Below are 16,904 nucleotides of genomic sequence, written 5' to 3'. Positions count from 1 at the left end.
GGTCCACAGCTCCAGACGGGCTTGGCATGTTAGGCACATCATCCCAGGGTATTTCCAGGGGCGTATCCTCGCGGGCGCTAGCACCATCAGCACTCGAGCCCACTGAGGGACGCTGTGGGAGCGCGTTCCTCTGGCGGATCGGGCCCCGGCTGTGCCCTGGAAGGCTCGTTTTAGGGGCCAATTTAGTGGACAAGTCACAACGTGGAGGAGAGAGCTCCCGGCTCCATCCATTCTCTTATCTTCAGCCTCTCATCCTTAAATCTTGTTGTAGTTCGGGTTTCCATCTAGGTACTTGACTACAGAGTACCGCACTTTCCATCCCCAAATTTGTCTGTCTCAACGTCATGTTGTTGAGACTGGCTCAAATTTTCTTGTCTTTTCTTTTCTTTTCTTGTGCGTGTGTTGGTGCGCGTGTGCGTTGAGTAGTCACGTATGTCTCACGTCCCACGGCATAGTCCAACAGATAGTACAGCTCCAGACCAGCCCAGCCCAGTCCAATGTCTGCCATTCGAGTGACCTATCTCTTGCATGGCTGCGGGTGCCACGTACGCCAACTCTCCCACCGCTGCGATCCACTGGTAGGATGTATGACCTACAGGTAGACTTCCCGTCCCGCCAGCGGTGCGGAAACAAATCCTCCCTCACTGCCCGTTTGTCTGGAAGCTTGGGGGTACGTTTTGAGACTCGTGCCATTGATATCGGGCTTGCTTTCGCTAATGCCATTGTGATTGACATGTCGGTTCATCACGTTGATGCTGCTCAATGCGACCTGCCCCTGAGACCCTGAGAAGCCACCTAGAGCTAGCTGTCTGCCGCGCGCTTTGTCCTTCTCCGTAGCTGTGATTACAAGGTACAGAGTCAGGTACCTAAGGCCCTAGCCTCTGTCCGAGCGTGACATGCATTGCTCTAGAAGGCCCTGGACTTGTAAATCTGTGAGACCCTGTGGCCCTACAATTGCCAAGAAACGCGTCCAACTGTGGCTCACAGGGCCCATGCCGTGTTTCGTGCTTTCAAGCCATGCAAAAGCGGTCCCTGGGCGGTGTCGGGGTGAGGCAGATTGGATTTGGACACGATGCTCTGATAGGGCGGCTCGTTGCTTTGTCGTTGAATTTATCACGTGCTGGGATCCCTAAATGACCGACTTTGCACCGGGCTCAGCTACTGGCTGTCCTAGGGCCTTAGGCAGAAGCTGTCCGCGTCGTCGCACCATTGTTCCAATTGCGGCGCCGCTTCAATCTGGATGAGTCAGCCAAGATTAGGTAAGATTGGTCGTCTGTCGTACCTGCCTCTGCCTGGTGCGCAAGCTTGCCCTGGTCAGTGCGTCGCCTCCGAGGCAGAGCTGTGCCTGACGTGGACCATCTCGAGTTTCCCTCTTGAGCAAAACAACCACCTCAACATCTCTCATTCTCTCCCTTTCCCCGCCCCATCTCTCTCCATATCACCATCCCACCCAAGAGACTCCCCTGCGCATGCCGTTGGGTTTATTCGGAAACCGCCCGTTTGCTTCTAGTCGCCCCATCTTGTCTCTCGAGTCGCCTCTCGTCCTCCTGCAGCACTCACTCGCCCGCCCGTCCAACCCGTCGCACACCTTCAAGATGCCTGGACTCGTGTCGGCGACCGGCGTGCTCGCCTTCCTTGCCGACGAGGAGCCTGAGCTCAAAGTCTTCGCCCTCCAGACCCTCAACGACGACATTGACACCGTCTGGACCGAAGTTGCCGCCGCTCTGAGCCAGATGTGCGTCCCGGATCCAGCAACGCTACCTTCGTTATTGATAAGCTGACTCTTGATAGCGAGGCTCTCTACGAGGACGAGTCATTCCCTGAACGCCAGCTCGCCGCTCTCGTCCTCGCCAAGGTCTACTACCATCTCCAGGCCTACAATGACAGCATGGTCTTCGCCCTCGCCGCGGGCGACCTCTTCAAGCTCGATGCCCCCGGCGAGTTTGAGGAGACCATCATCTCCAGGTGTATTGACCAGTACATCGCCGTGACCGCCGCCAAGAAGTCATCTCCCCAAGCTTCCAAAACCACTGACCTCCCCGAGCTCGCCACCACCTTCGCTAGCGGATCCGATGCCGTCATGTCCCCCACGACGCCTTTCTCGCAAACAACCCTGCCTCCCAAGTCTCTGCTATCGCGCGATTCCGTCGACAACACTATGCTTGAGGCAACCTTCCAGCCTGCTTTCAAGCAGGGCCGATCCGGCTCCATCGCCGAGCTCCCTGACCAAGCCACCGATTCTCTGCAAAGAGTTATTGACCGTCTATTCGAGAGCTGTTTGAAGCAGGGTCGGTACAGGCAGGTGGTCGGAATTGCTGTGGAAGCCAAGAACCTCGATGTCCTTAGACGGGTTATCAAGCGTGCCAGTGATGACGAGAACAACTCCAAGTCCAAGACCCAAGAGGGCACTCCCGGTCCTGCCGAGGATCTGATGGAGTACACTCTCGGCATCTGCATGGATATCGTCCAAGAACGAAGCTTCCGAACTGAGATTTTGAGGTTGATTCTTGATCTTCTCAACGAAATTCCCAACCCTGATTATTTCGCAATCGCCAAGTGTGTCGTCTACCTCAACTCTGACGACGAGGCGTCGCGAATGCTCCAAACCCTTGTCGATGACGGTGATCAATCTTCAATCGCAAACGCCTATCAAATCGCCTTCGATCTGTACGACAACGGAACACAGGAGTTCTTGGGCAAGGTTTTGGCTGCTTTGCCTTCTGGTGAGCCTCCCAAGAAGGAGGAGTCGGAAGAGAAGGACAAGGAGGGCGAGTCAGAGCCCCTTCTTGAGGGCCAGCAGGAAGCCCCCGAGAATGAGCTCCCCGAGGACGTGGCAAAGGCTTATCGCAACATTCGATCCATCCTTGACGGCAGCAAGACCATCAAGTTGAACCTCGAGTTCCTCTACCGAAACAACCGAACCGACCAGAGCATCCTCAACAAGGTGCGCGACAGCCTAGAGGGCCGCAACTCCATCTTCCACACTGCCGTTACCTTCTGCAACGCCTTCATGAACCAGGGCACCACCAACGACAAGTTCTTCCGTGACAACCTGGAGTGGCTCGGCAAGGCCGTTAACTGGTCCAAGTTCACTGCGACAGCCGCTCTCGGTGTCATTCACCGTGGAAACCTGTCTCAGTCTCGTAAACTCCTTGAGCCCTATCTCCCCCGCCAAGGTGGCCTCAGCAGTGGCTCTATCTTTAGCCAGGGTGGTGCTCTGTATGCGTACGGTCTTATCCACGCCAATCACGGTGCCGATGCCTTGGAATACCTGAAGACTCAGTTCAGCCAGGCTGAGGAGGAGGTTGTTCAGCATGGTGGTGCCCTTGGTCTCGGCATTGCTGGCATGGCCACTGGTGACTGGGAAATCTTTGAGAAGCTCAGGGAAATCCTGTTCCAGGATTCCGCCCTCAATGGCGAGGCCGTCGGTCTCTCCATGGGTCTCATCATGCTGGGCACTGGAAATGTCAAGGCCCTTGAGGACATGATTACCTATGCTCATGAGACCACTCATGAGAAGATTGTTCGTGGTCTAGCCATCGGTATGGCTCTCATCATGTTCGGCCGTCAGGAGGGTGCCGATGTTCTAATTGACGGTCTCCTCAACGATCCCGATCCCACTCTGCGATACGGTGGTATCATGACCGTTGCCCTTGCCTATTGTGGCACTGGCAGCAACAAGGCTATCCGAAAGCTCCTCCACACCGCTGTCAGCGATGTCAATGATGACGTGCGCCGAATCGCTGTCATGAGTCTCGGTTTCATTCTCTTCCGCAAGCCCGGAAGTGTCCCACGTATGGTAGAGCTGCTGTCCGAGTCGTACAACCCTCACGTTCGCTACGGCTCTGCTATGGCCCTGGGTATCTCTTGCGCCGGTACCGGCCTGGACGAGGCCATCGACCTCCTCGAGCCCATGATGAAGGATCCTACCGACTTTGTGCGACAGGGTGCTCTTATCTCCCTCGCCATGATCATGGTGCAACAGAACGAGGTTATGAATCCCAAGGTCTCCGCCATTCGCAAGACGCTCAAGAAGGTGGTTGGCGATCGTCATGAGGATGCTATGACCAAGTTCGGTGCGGCCCTCGCCCTCGGTATCATCGATGCTGGTGGTCGCAACTGCACCATCGGCCTACAGACCCAGACCGGGAACCTCAACATGGCTGGTATCGTCGGTATGGCCGTATTTACACAGTACTGGTACTGGTTCCCCTTCACCCATTTCCTGTCCCTGAGCTTCTCGCCTACGGCCATCATCGGACTGGACCATGACCTGGAGATGCCCGACTTCAAGTTCCACTGCGCCACCCGCCCCAGCCTGTTTGACTACCCCCCTGAGCAGGAGGCTAAGGCTGAGGAGGGTCCTGCCTTGATCGCCACTGCTATTTTGTCGACCACTGCCCAGGCCAAGCGAAGAGCCCAGAAGAAGGAGCGCGCCCAGCGACGCGAGAGCATGGATATCGACTCCGTCCCTGCTACCGGTGCCGACAAGATGGAGGTAGATGAGGACAAGAAGGCCGAGGATACCAAGGACAAGAAAGAGGTGGACGAGAAGGACAGCACCGCGACTACCGATACCAAGAAGAAGCCGGAGAAGGAGAAGGTTGGCTATGAGATTGAGAACATGAGCCGTGTTCTCCCCGGCCAGCTCAAGTACATCAGCTTCCCAGCTGGCCGATACAAGCCTGTGAAGAAGGTATGTAGATCAGTGATGCAAAATTCCCCATGCTCAGAAACTAACAGACACAGCCTACTGGTGGCCCTCTCCTGCTCCATGACTCGCAACCTGAGGAGTCGAAGACGCTGCTCGAGGAGAAGCTCAAAAAGGTGACGACCGAGCGTGCACCCGTTGCGGGCCAGCAGAGCGCTCGAGGTGGACGATCTGGCGCATCCGGCCGGTCCCTACTCGAAGGTCTTGTAGACCCGTCGCGAGCTGGATCTAACAGCGCCATGATGCAGCAGTTGCTTCGGAGCCAGGGCCGTTCGCCTTTTATGGTCGATCCTCAGACCCCCGGAAACGGAGGCGCGGCCGCGGCGGCTGGAGTATTGACGGCGGTGGATGAGGATGGTGACGATGACGAGGAGGCCAAGGTCCCCAAGGAATTTGAGTACTTTTCGGATGGCGACGAGGACGATGAGGACGACGACGAGTAGGGCCCGGCGCGTTAGGATGTAAGTGTTCATTGTACAACTAGACCAGCTTGACTGGCGGGGATACAGGTGCTTTCGGAACGGGTTTGTTGTATACTACGTCTCGGAGGGATGTACTCCAGGAGCAAGGAATACGGGTAGACACTAATTACCACTTGACACTGCGGCTGCAGATCGTCTTGATGCTGATTTCTGATTTAAGATGACTTGGTTGTGCGCATGTGAGGTTTATCAAAGTGATTCCGGTGGATCGTAGTGGTATTACTTTGAACTCGCAGTGGGTGGGTGTTTTAAAGACATTAATACGAGTACATGAGAGCAATTCATACATTGCACAACCTGAATAAACGACCATCCTTGGTATCGAACATGGGCACAACATAATCATTAGTTTGCCCCCTAAACTCCAGGCCACCCGGCACCATCCCAACATGAAAAAGCGCTAGATATTCTCCCATCCCTCGTATGGGTCTTCGGGGAATGTTTCCCCGCCGCCCGGCGGGTTGTCGGAACAGACTTGGAGGCGATGCCAGGCTGTGGCAAGGTTGCCGCGGAGATTCCAGGTGGCCGAGTGGCTCTCGGGCTGGGTGTTGTATGACTCGTCGGTGGCTTTGACGACGAAAGTGGCGCTCAGATGCTTAGATGAGGGATGGTTCTTGGATGATGGGTCTCCTTTCTTGTCGTCGGCTGTTTGCTTCACCTGCTCAAAGGCATCGAGGGGAACTAGACCCTCATATCTCCATCGTCTCCACGCCCAAGAGCCATGCCCAAAGCAGGAAGAAGGCGTGCCGTCTTTGGTGGTGCAGTCGGGGAGGATCTTGGCCTGGGACCAGGTCTTGCCGCCATCCAGAGACACATCAACACGGACGATGGCACGGCCGCCGCCAGAATAAGCATATCCGCTGAGGGCAGCCTGCTGTGCGTATTTTGGCTTCACCTCCTTAGACTTGCCAGTCTTAGTTTGGTCACCTTGTGAGGGTAGCTTGATCCATTTGCCGAGTCTGCATCCCGTGATGGCGCTCTGGACGGGCATCTCTTGAATCGCAGGCGCAGTCTCCCAATCAACATGCGTCTGGTTGGGGCCGAAGCACTTGTAATCTCGTCGCTGCCACTGGCTTGTGCTCTCTTCGTCGCTGAGCGAGATGTGGCTCAGCCACTTTACAGACCGAGCAGCAACATGACCAGGGACGATGGCTCTGAGAGGGAAGCCGTGGTCGCGAGGCAAGGTCTGGCCGTTCATGTTGTAGGCGAGCAGGACGTCACCTTGAGGATCAATGGCCTTTTTGATGGGGATTGAGGCGCCATATGCTTCGAGAGCGGAAAACTGGACGTGCTTGGCCTCGCTGGTACCTGCCAGGGCGGACGGGACGTCGAAGCCAGCGTCGGCGAGCACATCGGAGAGGAGGACACCCTCCCAAGACGCATTGGAGATGGCACCGACGTTCCACGGAAGCCCATTTGCCTTGCGTCCGGATTCTTCACTCATGTGCCTGCGGCGGTTTCCGGAGCACTGCAGGACGGCCGTCACCTTGTGGGCAGGGAATCTCGTCTTGAGGTCGTGGAGCGTGTACTCCTTGATAGTGCCATCCTCGAGCTCAATAGTAAGGGTGTACTGATCTGGATCATTGGGGATGGTGGGAACCCACATGTGATTCCGGACGTAGAAGAGGTCGTTGGGTGTAAGGAAATCTGCCGTCATGGCATCTGTGGGAGTCTCTGCATTTCGCGGCTTGGCCGTCATGGTGATGAGGGCAGGATGCCGTTCTGGGTCATCGGAAAAGGGATCTTCAATCTGTTCTTGAGCAGGTCTTCCATCAACTAAATCGGCTGAGTCCACATAGCCGATGAGAAACTGGCCGAGGATGTCGTAGATGTACTGGGCCTTGTGGATGGAGAAGATGTCCCAGTATGGTTCGATGGAACCGCCAGCAGCTCGCAGGATGACCTCGCCTCCGGGGTGGCCGGCAATCCAGTCGGTAATGTCGTAGACCTTGTCACCATATATGACCCAGGGATTTGCGGATTTCCCGTCATGCTTGCGGACCTCGGAGATGCGGAACCGGGGGATATTGGGGTCACGACCGTCATGTTTGGTGTTGGACGGTTGAACAAGCGAGTCGCATTGGGTGGGAGGGGCATGGAGCAAACTAAAAGCCAAGAAAAGGGAAGCAGCACCAGCAATAAGGACGACGGTATGGAGATTGGAGCATGTTGACGATGCACTTGGAGAGGCTGCCGCGATCCGGCTTGTTGGCTTTGTGGTTCTATTATTGATGGGGGTTGAACTGGAGAATCGATGTCCGGCTTGTGGCCGCGACGAGGGTCTTGGTAGATTGAAACAGGACGACTGCCATTGTCGGCAAGTCAGTCGAGGTGTTAGTCGCCGTGCCGCTGGAGAGAAGATGAAAGCGGACATGATGTGCAGTGGTATCAAGGTGAGTGAGGTGAGATTAGATAGAAGGGGGGTGGCAATTAAAGCCAAGGCACGAGCGACTCAGGAGGAAAGACGGTCCAGACAGACGACAGACGACAGACGACAGGCTTGACCGTCGCCGCCAACCAGGGAGCAGTAGAGTAAAACCTCCCCAGCAATACAATCCCTTGATGCTCGACGCGTGGTGTAAAGGAGGTTGGTTTGGCAACGGGGAAATTCTCGGAGGGAAATGGGTGACGACGGGAAGGGCGTCAGCGCCGCGTGGCGGGGCCGGGTGGCTTTTAAGGCATCGGGAAGGAAGGGCCAACGGTGTTACGGGCGGTCTCACCAATATAGATACCTACACACATACAAGGCGGTGAACGGGAGATGGCCGCGCACGTGGACTGTTTCAGTACCCAAAGATACGAGATTGCTTTTGGTCTGGGGAGAGTGGCCTGGGAAGAGTGGCCGACGCCAACAAAACATAAGTGATGAGATGCGGCCGCCGACCGACGATTGCCGTTGGAAGCCATCCGGCCGGGCCTCGCCCCCCGGTGTATTAGTGTATTAGTGTATTAGGGGTCACTTGACGTCCGGGCTGTGCCAATCAGGCGCTTACAGTGGCTGCAACCGCTGGGACTTAGTGGCTAAATACCCGGCGCACCGCTGAAGCCCGCTGCGACCCTCCCTAAACAGGGTTGGTCTACGCTGCGTCTGGCAGTCTGGGACAGACCGTGGCTTTCTGATTCGTAGGTCAATTCATATTCAACTGATTGAAGCCATGAGGGAAGAGGTCTGGTGCAGTCAAGGCCCAAGAGAGAACCACGAAAGAGCTTCTCAAACCATTCACCATGTACAATCCTCAATCGTCTTCCCATCATCATCACAGCCACCACCCTTCGGCAGACACTGCAGCGCCCGTGCAACCCAATTACTTACACGGTACTCACGGTTCACATGGTCGGCGACCTCGGGCACCATTCCCCAGGTACCCGAAGAGATGGCATTCTCGTCGGCGTACAGAGTACCAGCGCTACACCGGCTGCCGCGTGTACTCACCGGTCACCGGGACAAGCCCTCTCCTTTCAAATGCCGGTGATCCAGATCTCTCCGGGGAATTAATGTAATGCTTAATGAGAGACGGGCACATGGAGAGGGAGGGACGCCCGAGATAAGAAGAATCCGATGAAGCCGATTCCCGAGTCTATTCGAATTGAGTTTGCACTCACCACCCTTGCTCGCTTCCCCATGGCACTGGCACAGCAGGATTCTCGTGGCTTGAGATTATCATCCATCTTCGACTCGGAAACCAGTCCGGCTTCTGTACACCGACTGCCGGATTGCCTCCTGACTTGATCTGACTTTCCGACCTGCAGCATTAGTCCTCCGAACCAAGTCTCAAGTGACCGGCCATTTCTATTACTCAATAAACGTGGCCTTTACGTACGTTGCCGAACCGCAGTCACATGATCCCTCCTCCGTCCCATTGCTCACCGCCAACTCCAATCGGCTGCCGGCCGATCCAACGTCAGACCGGACGTCGGTCCCGGCCCTCGGGCCCGACTCCTCCGGACTTTGCGACCCACCGCTCCGGCTTGACTCCACATTCGAGGTGTCAGCAGTCTGCATTTGGCTTTCATCACGTCCTGGTAGTGGGTTTACAGTTTGCGAGCAGAGAATCTTGGGGTGCCAGTTCTGGTCAAGCCAATCATCTTGGAATAACTCCGCCAGTTTCAACGTCGTCTCTCGCCCACTGTCCAATATGGGTTTCATATTTCTTTTCATTTTCATACACTGGATGATGTTGCTGACCAGAACGTCATATAGTTGCAGGTATTTCTGATTCGAAATGATATAGTACTACCTTGCTGATGATTTAAGAAAAAAATCTAAAAACCCTTCGTGAATTCGATAGTGTTTACACAGGCCTTTACACTCGCTGTATCCGTGAACCCTCCCAACCCTGATGATGGCCATCTTAATGAGGCATAGTAACATTCTGCCTGACCAAAGGAGCCATGTCCGGCGGACTCGTAGAAGTACCCATATCGCCACTGCTTTCCCCACCCGTGACAAGCACTCCCTTGTTGTCGGAGTCCGAGGTAGTCGTTCCTGTTTCCGTCCCAGACACGTCTGGCTTGGCCCCCAAGCGCAGAATAATAGCGTTATGGTCAAACTGCCGATCAAGCGAGATGGGTGCCGCCTTCTTCGACCCGCGCTTGTTCTCCGCGCTGCGGAACAGGTCCGTGAACCAAATCCAGACGGCCGACATGTTCTTGCGGGAGAAGAGCATGAAGGGCGCCTTGAGCAGAAGCAGACACAGATAGCCGAGGTTGCGGACCGTTTCTTGTAGATCGCCAGTGCGGTATTTGCGACGCATGTCGACGAGGACGAGACCGATGAGAAATCCGAAACACAAGGCGAGGATGCCGTAGACGATGATGGTGGCGGCCATATTGTCCGAGTCCACGACGAAAGGATTGTGTTCGATGTTTCCGGTAGGATCGGGTTGTTCTTGCTTCGTGGCCGCAAAACCGGAGTAAAGAGGATTTTCCGTCATGATTGTTGGTGCCATCTTGGGCAAATTGTATTCTGGGTAAGGAAGAGGTTTGCTTGGTGCTGCCGAAACATTCGAAGGTTGATGGGAGTTGAAGAAGTTTGACAGGCGGGAGAAATCTAAGAAAGTCTGGGTTTTAAAGATCGCAGTCTACACAACAAGGACCATTGAAGGGCTTGATATAGTGACATAATCGGAACCCCTTCGGACGTGGTCACATTATACTTCGAAAAATTATATCGCAGTACCTAGTGCTCCAGCAAGGTGTCAAGCCACCCAATATTCACCTCCTCTCAAGGCCTCAGGACCGCATCGATGTCTACCCGCTCAAAGAAGCTGATGTGCCCAAATCCAACCCAGTACTGAGCCAGCCGATCATGGCTGATGAGCAATAATTGACTATCGATAAATTTTTCTATTCGCAAACATCTCGTTAGCCTATGCTTACTTAAACTTTGGACATGGCCGCTGTTCTCACCTCCAACGAAGTCCGTTTCGGCCACATGGCCTCGGCTTTTTACCACCCTAGCACCCATAAATGGCGGATCGGTAGCATCTCCGACGTAGCCCTCTGGGCCTAGGTCCTCGACTATAAAGGTATGTTCTCCACGCGGAACGTTGGGATCGCCGGTTAATTTGATGGCTTCTAAACGCCCGCGATATATACGAGCATCCGTTCTTCTAGCTTCCCATTCTGCATCGGTTTCGATATTGTCTCGTTCAAGACCAAGTTCGGCATCTGTTGCCGGTAAGTCGTCGGGTTGATGGATTAACAGAAACTCGCAACCGTGGCCGCTGTAGTCGCCGACCCAGATCCCTCGCCATGGCTTGAGGGCCGTCGGAGTGTAAATAGCTGGGTCAATTGTGGAGTACGAGATGACCTCTTCACCCAAGTGAATCCCGGCCATACCCCCCGTCATCCCTATGCCTCCAGCGAGAGCATTCTCAAACTGCATTCCCCTCAAGACGTGTCTAACTCCGGAAAAGGAGCCTGGAGGTGCGAGGGCGATACCCGGTGCCGCAGGACTTCCTGCCATCTCCAGCCAGTGGCGGATCCGAAAGGTTTGGTCAGAGACCTCGGACCGCTGCTGTGGGCGGTCTTTGGAGTTGAGGGCAATTCTATCCCGTCCTTCGAAGCCGCCGGAAACGTGATGGCGAGCGGGTACCGCTGGCGGTGGCCATACGTTACCGTAGGGGTACCCAGTAGCAAGCTTCGCATCCGCGACATCTGGGTCTAGCGGACGGGCTAAGAGGAAGTTGCTGAACATAGCCCCAAGCCGATCGTCCAACTCCATGGGGATCTCGTCGGCAAAGCGGTTGGCGCCGGGCCGCTTGGAGAAGCCTCCATCGTTCCTGGTCGGTCGGATACGGAATTGGACCACGGGCTTGTCGAGATGGAGAGCAACTCGTGGTTCAAACCCGTGTATAACTACCTGGCTGTGAGCAGCCCAGTGTTGGTACGTCGTTCGGTTCCTGCCGGCGAGCAACTGGTATCCCTCGATACAGCCGCGTCGGGGGTCATACCGAACGACGATGAGCTTACCCATTAGTTCACGGTCGCAGAACCAGATCTTGTACCGCGGTAGAAACCATACGAGATGGTGGGCGGCGTAGAGTTCATAGTAACTGGCGCATGGGGCGGGACTTGTGAGGGTTACGCCAGGGACGTTTTCCTGGACGAGGGCGTGCCAGATGACGTCAGAGAGAGCGTGTTTCCGCAAAGCATGGCATGTTGCAGAGACAGAAGCGACGTCGTAGGGTGAGAGATGACAGAGGATGGTGTCAACCAGCTCGGGAGGAAGTGTGCGGAGTCGGCAGCCGTCAGATGAGGGTTCCGAAGTGGCCAGGGAAGTGGCTGGTGAAGAGGAGACCTCCATGATGGAAGACGCCGGGTTGTCCATCTTCTATGGCAGACCGATCTGTTACAGATGCTGCGATGGAGCGACGGAGTTGAGTCAAGACGCCGAGGTTCGATTTGACGTGACAGTTCAGTTCGGTTCAGGGTAGGCGACTATCGGAACGGAGAAGCAAGCGGAAGAGGAAGAGGGGCCAACGGGCTCATTTTTACTTTCCTCCCCCAGCCAATACGAGAATCGGCTGATTTGTAGTTGTCGTCAGTGGTCTTACAGACGCTGGGTTTGAGAGACTGAAAGATGGAGCGTTGGCGAAATTCGGTGACGCAGATGAGTTGGACGATGCGTGCATGTGCATTTGAATGGTAAGGTGTTGTCCCGTCTGCTGTATACCGCCTTAGTAATAACTGATATTCGGTTTGGCGGGGTCACCACCACTTTGGGGCAGAAAACTACCAAAAGTTCCCGTAGTTCGTCGCTAGATCGCATCACATGAAATCCCGATCTAGGTAGGCTGTCTCGAGGCCTAAAGAAAACATGTTCAGCCTATTATCGCCCTGCATGTGCCTTCCAGGCTTCAATAACCGGCACCGAAGGCCATGTCCTCGATCCACTCGGCCATGATCCATTCACCACGCATTCTGGACCATGTCGTCTGCCCAGCCGGAGAGACATCTAGTGTGGCATCCGTCGGTAAACCTGTAGCTTTCAGGGCCAACTGACGCCTCTGTAAACTCGTTAATCCCTGGGAAAAGAGAAATGATCCCTACTCCCGGAGGTGCATCGTCCAAGGATGTCTATCCGACAAGTGGGCGCGATGCTATTCTTAGCGCCTGTTAGAATCGAGCTTCCGGTTCTGGTATCTTGCTGATGGATTTGTCTCTTTATCCTTCTTGGCAGTTGGTATGCCCAATAGGCATTCAACCCTATGGTCCCAACTATTCCGAATAGAGAGAAGTAACCAAGAATGAAGCATTCCATCCTGGATCCGGACCAAGATGAGAGAATGCAACTAAGAGTACTAACGGGGTCCGGTTGCGGAGAAGTCGGCATATCGTTGTATCGATGCCCAACCCCACGAAGCCATCACCAGTTCGGCCTCGCTAGGGTACGTATCTTTCTCGTGCCTTGGGCTTTGGCGACTTCATCGTCGACAACCCAAATTTGCCCTTTTGATTCATCGCATCATTTCGCCTCCTTCGTCGCCCGCCCAGACTTCTACACAACCCCCCTTCCTGGCTTTGTTGCTGAACTTTCTGTTGCCATCTCATACTTGATTTGTCCTTTTGCCATCTCCTACACCTCTGCTCGTGTGATCTGACCTCATCGACGCATCACCAGCCCAAGAAAACGTCACCGTTCTTTCATACGAATAGCTGGCCGCCTGGCACCTCACAGCCTTCAATTATAGTTTCGCATAGCCGTCACTGTTGAATCTGCCACGTTTTGCATCTCTCCAATCGCCACATCAATTTGACTCGCTAATCACCCTCCACCAACGTTCCGGACGCTGCCGAGAGGGATCCCTGCCACATATTGTACTTCCGCCTTCCTAAGTTGGCCTCATATTCAGCTATTTCTATTCACCGCCAAGAGACTCCATCTCCAAAACAACCCACCTACCATATCAGCTATGGCGTCCTTGTTACCGCTCATCTCCGAGATCCTCCCCATGATCATGCCGTCCTCGACCCGCATCACTCGAGCCAAGCAGCTTGAGCCAGCTCACCCTACTGTCGAGGGGCCTGTCATTCAACGAGAAGCCATCGTTAACAAGTGCGACAAGATGTGTGCATTAGGTGAGAAAGCCCCCAGTCATCGTCTCGTATTCTCAAGCTCTTCCTCGGACTTGATGCTAACCGTCGTACACAGTGCTCACCACTCGGCCCAACTCTGCCTCCACCATTCGTCACAATAGCGAACAGGGTAAGCAGATGCTCATACTAGGCCCATTGCACAATAGGCATCTCAGTTGACAACTCCTCCAGATGCCATCGTTTATGCTGTCTCCGGAAATGGTACCCTCGTTGTCAATCAAGGCTTGGACATGGACCTCAAGAATCACGACTTGTCTCCTGGCGACTTTGCCTTTATCCCCGCCTGGACAGAGCATCAAGTGAAAAATGATAGCGATGAGGACATTGTGTGGCTCATAATCCAGAGTGGCCCTCATCCCATCGGTGCTGACCTGGCTGACTGGGGAGGTGATATGATTACAATGCGCGACTAAGTTTGAGTCTCGGCTGGAGATACAGTTATCCAATGCGACCTTTCTTCCCACTCCTCTGCACTTGCACTTTACTGCGGCAGCGCAGGTCTATCAATTACGCAGTTGGACCTAACCAAGTCGAGTACTGAATCGGCAGCGGAACGGTCGTCAAACAGTTGCGCATGGTCCAACTTTGGGAACATCACCACGTTAATCCTGTCACGCTCTTCACGACCCAACTCGCCGACGCCAGCCCCTTCGCCTGCATCCAGGTAGTTTGAAACAGCCGCCGTACCGACGATTAAATCCCGCCCAGCCAGACTTATTACAGCCTTCCTCTCCGTTCTGCGCCCGCCACTCTCGGACACAAGCAGCTCATCCTTCCATAAGATGTTCTCCCGCCAGAAGAAGTGGCGTCCTAGACAGAGCGCCACAGCCGGGTCGGTGCTCGCAAAGTACCACAACTGCCACTCGTTGGCCATCTTGGGCCGCCGTCGTGTAAAGTTGTAGGCGACGTGGGGGAGGTGGAGCGCGATGGTAACCGGGTCGATCAGAGCAACAGAAGGGATGCGGTGCTGCAGACTGGAAGAGTGGAGCATGTGGGTTGTTAGGACGGAGCCGTAAGAGTGTGAGACTACCGAGAATTCCTGCCAGCAGTGGTGGTCGATGATGGTGGTCATCTGATCAAGGAAGTCGGCCTTGCTTGGGATCGGAGATGTGAGGCGGAATGACAGCGGCAGCACCTCGATGGCGATAATTCCAATACTGCCGTTTCCATTCTTTCTCGTTCCAGACAATCTTGCGAGGAACCCGATATATGTCCAGAGCCCGATACCAATGCCGTGGAAGAAAACGACCGGGACCTTGTCCTCGGCTGAGTGGGGGCGATGCCAGTAGCTTAACTGGGGTGAGGGAGACTGTCGACCCCCAACGAGCTCCTGAGGGCGTGGAGGGAAGACGCGAAGTGCATTGGCCCGACTTTTGTGATAGTATTCGAACCCATGCCAGAGAAAGGCCAGGTGAGTAAACTGGTCGACACAGAAGATGATCATGTACCACAGCAGGCTTCGATAGGAGGACTCGACGGTATCGAGCGTGAGACGCAGGCTCTGTGCACTCCCATAGCCTTCTTTCAAGGGGCGTCCTAGCTTCTCCTCGATCATGGAAATGAACTCGGCAAGTTCTTGGCCCGTAGCCTCCGAATTGTCATCATCCATACCGGTGGTCTCATATCCCTGCTCGAAGAATGCCCAAAGGAGGAATTCTCTTACGTTGTCGCGCCGAATGTCATCGGGATGCGCACCGAGAAACCACCCCTGCAAATATGTTTCTACAACTTGGATGTTGATCATGCATCGCTTGAACAAAGCCATCCGTTCTGTCGATGAGAGCGGTGATGGGTGACAAGCATTTTGCTTGAGACGCACGAGGTACGGACGATAGACGAGCCCAAAGAAGAGAGCCTCAGCCAAGAGCGCCGTATAAAGAACCCAAGCGACAGGCTGCGACAAGGCTGCGGAGCCGTAGAGGATAGGCAAGGCGATGATTGCCGCAACGTAGACGAGAGGCGTGTATTGGAAGAAGAGGATGGAGAGACGGATAAAGATCCATTCTGGGAACGAGGTGCCGATCATGGCGACTGTTCTCCGCGTACCCAGTCAGGGCGGACTCGCTGTTTTGACGTAAAATATGTTGGAAATGATAACAACTGCATCGATGTTGTGTAAAGTGAGAGTCGTGGAAGCCTTACGAGGATGAGTGATGAAACTTCTAGGCAGATTTGTTGGGACAAATATGGGGCAGCCTCAGGCCATAACAGGTTGATTTCTTCGGTAGCCGACCAAAAGCAGATGAATTCCCGAGAAATATTCAAGGATTGGATATGGGACCCAGCTTATTGCCTGACATGAGTGCATTCGATAGACAATATCCCAAGTTCATTTGTTTGTTGCTGGACCGTTCTGGGTTTGGTACTAGTAGGGCGCAACACAGCCACAGATGACGTCTATTTTGCGGGTGTCTGCACTGCCGCGACGCCACAACCGTTTGCTGCCGTATAAACTGCGACCTCCCGTCTTACTTAGTGCCTGGCAGACTTCTTTTGCGGAACCGGGGCACAGCAAAATCTGAGGATATTTTACTCCCATGGGTTGCGCAAGGCGATCTCATCTAGTTTCGAGAGATATATGCCATACTCCCACAACAAGTCCATAAAGTGGACCTATTTACGCCCACGTCTTATCCAGCGTGTCTCATCCAACAAGCTACCGAAAGCTGGCTGGCTTGTGAGAGAAAGGTCCCCTGTATCAACAGGCTACTGCAGCTCTGAACCTCGGGCCTTTGGGGCAGTAGGTTCTTTCAAAACCCTTTTATTCACATTGATGTGAATGAAATACCATATAACATCTATGCAAGCGTTGGTCAACGACTAGACGTACCTGACGGAAGCTGATACTGAAATTCTCCATTGATGCTCGGGTTGATCTAGACGAGTCAACACTGACCATACTACAGTCAGTGAGACGGGATGAAGTAAATAGATGAGACAAGGATGGAAATTTGGTGCTGATGATCCATGATAAATAGACTAGAGCGGGCGGGGAAGATTCGTTGTTCGCAGCCTGATTGGAAGTGGCAGTGTCGGGGGTTGTCACGTGGGCACTCGAAATCCCGACCACAACGGTGTAAACCAAATGATACCAAAGATGCAAAAACAAC

General features: G+C 54.3%; 7 protein-coding genes across 7 annotated transcripts; 2 read left to right on the top strand and 5 right to left on the bottom strand.

Annotated features, from left to right (window-relative positions):
• Nucleotides 1-1,595: 1,595 nt before the first annotated feature.
• Nucleotides 1,596-5,389, top strand: BGZ61DRAFT_570978 (armadillo-type protein; the record flags this gene model as incomplete). The annotated part of the gene is made up of 3 exons (XM_046256057.1): nucleotides 1,596-1,735; nucleotides 1,792-4,696; nucleotides 4,744-5,389. The coding sequence occupies 3 exons, from the start codon at nucleotides 1,596-1,598 to the stop codon at nucleotides 5,152-5,154; spliced, it is 3,456 nt and encodes a 1,151-aa protein (XP_046094679.1). The 3' UTR covers nucleotides 5,155-5,389.
• A 267-nt stretch (nucleotides 5,390-5,656) lies between these two features.
• Nucleotides 5,657-7,237, bottom strand: BGZ61DRAFT_308699 (Oxidoreductase, molybdopterin-binding domain-containing protein; the record flags this gene model as incomplete). Its single annotated transcript, XM_046238781.1, has 1 exon — nucleotides 5,657-7,237. A coding segment is annotated over one exon (1,581 nt), but the record flags the coding sequence as incomplete, so codon positions are not given.
• Nucleotides 7,238-8,792: 1,555 nt separating this feature from the next.
• On the bottom strand, nucleotides 8,793-9,340 carry BGZ61DRAFT_524057 (uncharacterized protein; the record flags this gene model as incomplete). Its single annotated transcript, XM_046252620.1, has 2 exons — nucleotides 8,793-8,937; nucleotides 9,015-9,340. The coding sequence occupies 2 exons, from the start codon at nucleotides 9,338-9,340 to the stop codon at nucleotides 8,793-8,795; spliced, it is 471 nt and encodes a 156-aa protein (XP_046094677.1).
• A 128-nt stretch (nucleotides 9,341-9,468) lies between these two features.
• Nucleotides 9,469-10,279, bottom strand: BGZ61DRAFT_191774 (uncharacterized protein). The gene has a single exon (XM_046237810.1). The coding sequence runs from the start codon at nucleotides 10,140-10,142 to the stop codon at nucleotides 9,546-9,548; it is 597 nt and encodes a 198-aa protein (XP_046094676.1). The 5' UTR covers nucleotides 10,143-10,279; the 3' UTR covers nucleotides 9,469-9,545.
• A 138-nt stretch (nucleotides 10,280-10,417) lies between these two features.
• Nucleotides 10,418-12,001, bottom strand: BGZ61DRAFT_541125 (uncharacterized protein; the record flags this gene model as incomplete). Its single annotated transcript, XM_046255001.1, has 2 exons — nucleotides 10,418-10,539; nucleotides 10,603-12,001. The coding sequence occupies 2 exons, from the start codon at nucleotides 11,999-12,001 to the stop codon at nucleotides 10,418-10,420; spliced, it is 1,521 nt and encodes a 506-aa protein (XP_046094675.1).
• A 1,609-nt stretch (nucleotides 12,002-13,610) lies between these two features.
• Nucleotides 13,611-14,207, top strand: BGZ61DRAFT_541124 (RmlC-like cupin domain-containing protein; the record flags this gene model as incomplete). The annotated part of the gene is made up of 3 exons (XM_046255000.1): nucleotides 13,611-13,776; nucleotides 13,850-13,903; nucleotides 13,966-14,207. 3 exons carry the CDS (start codon nucleotides 13,611-13,613, stop codon nucleotides 14,205-14,207), a joined length of 462 nt encoding a protein of 153 aa, XP_046094674.1.
• A 68-nt stretch (nucleotides 14,208-14,275) lies between these two features.
• On the bottom strand, nucleotides 14,276-15,820 carry BGZ61DRAFT_372798 (uncharacterized protein; the record flags this gene model as incomplete). The annotated part of the gene is made up of 1 exon (XM_046242206.1): nucleotides 14,276-15,820. One exon carries the CDS (start codon nucleotides 15,818-15,820, stop codon nucleotides 14,276-14,278), a length of 1,545 nt encoding a protein of 514 aa, XP_046094673.1.
• Nucleotides 15,821-16,904: the final 1,084 nt, after the last annotated feature.

Source organism: Ilyonectria robusta (genome assembly GCF_021365365.1).
Source record: "Ilyonectria robusta strain PMI_751 chromosome Unknown BGZ61scaffold_54, whole genome shotgun sequence".
Lineage (NCBI taxonomy): Eukaryota > Fungi > Ascomycota > Sordariomycetes > Hypocreales > Nectriaceae > Ilyonectria > Ilyonectria robusta.
The sequence above is the reverse complement of the archived record's forward strand: the minus strand, read 5'-3'. Positions and strand labels throughout refer to the sequence as shown.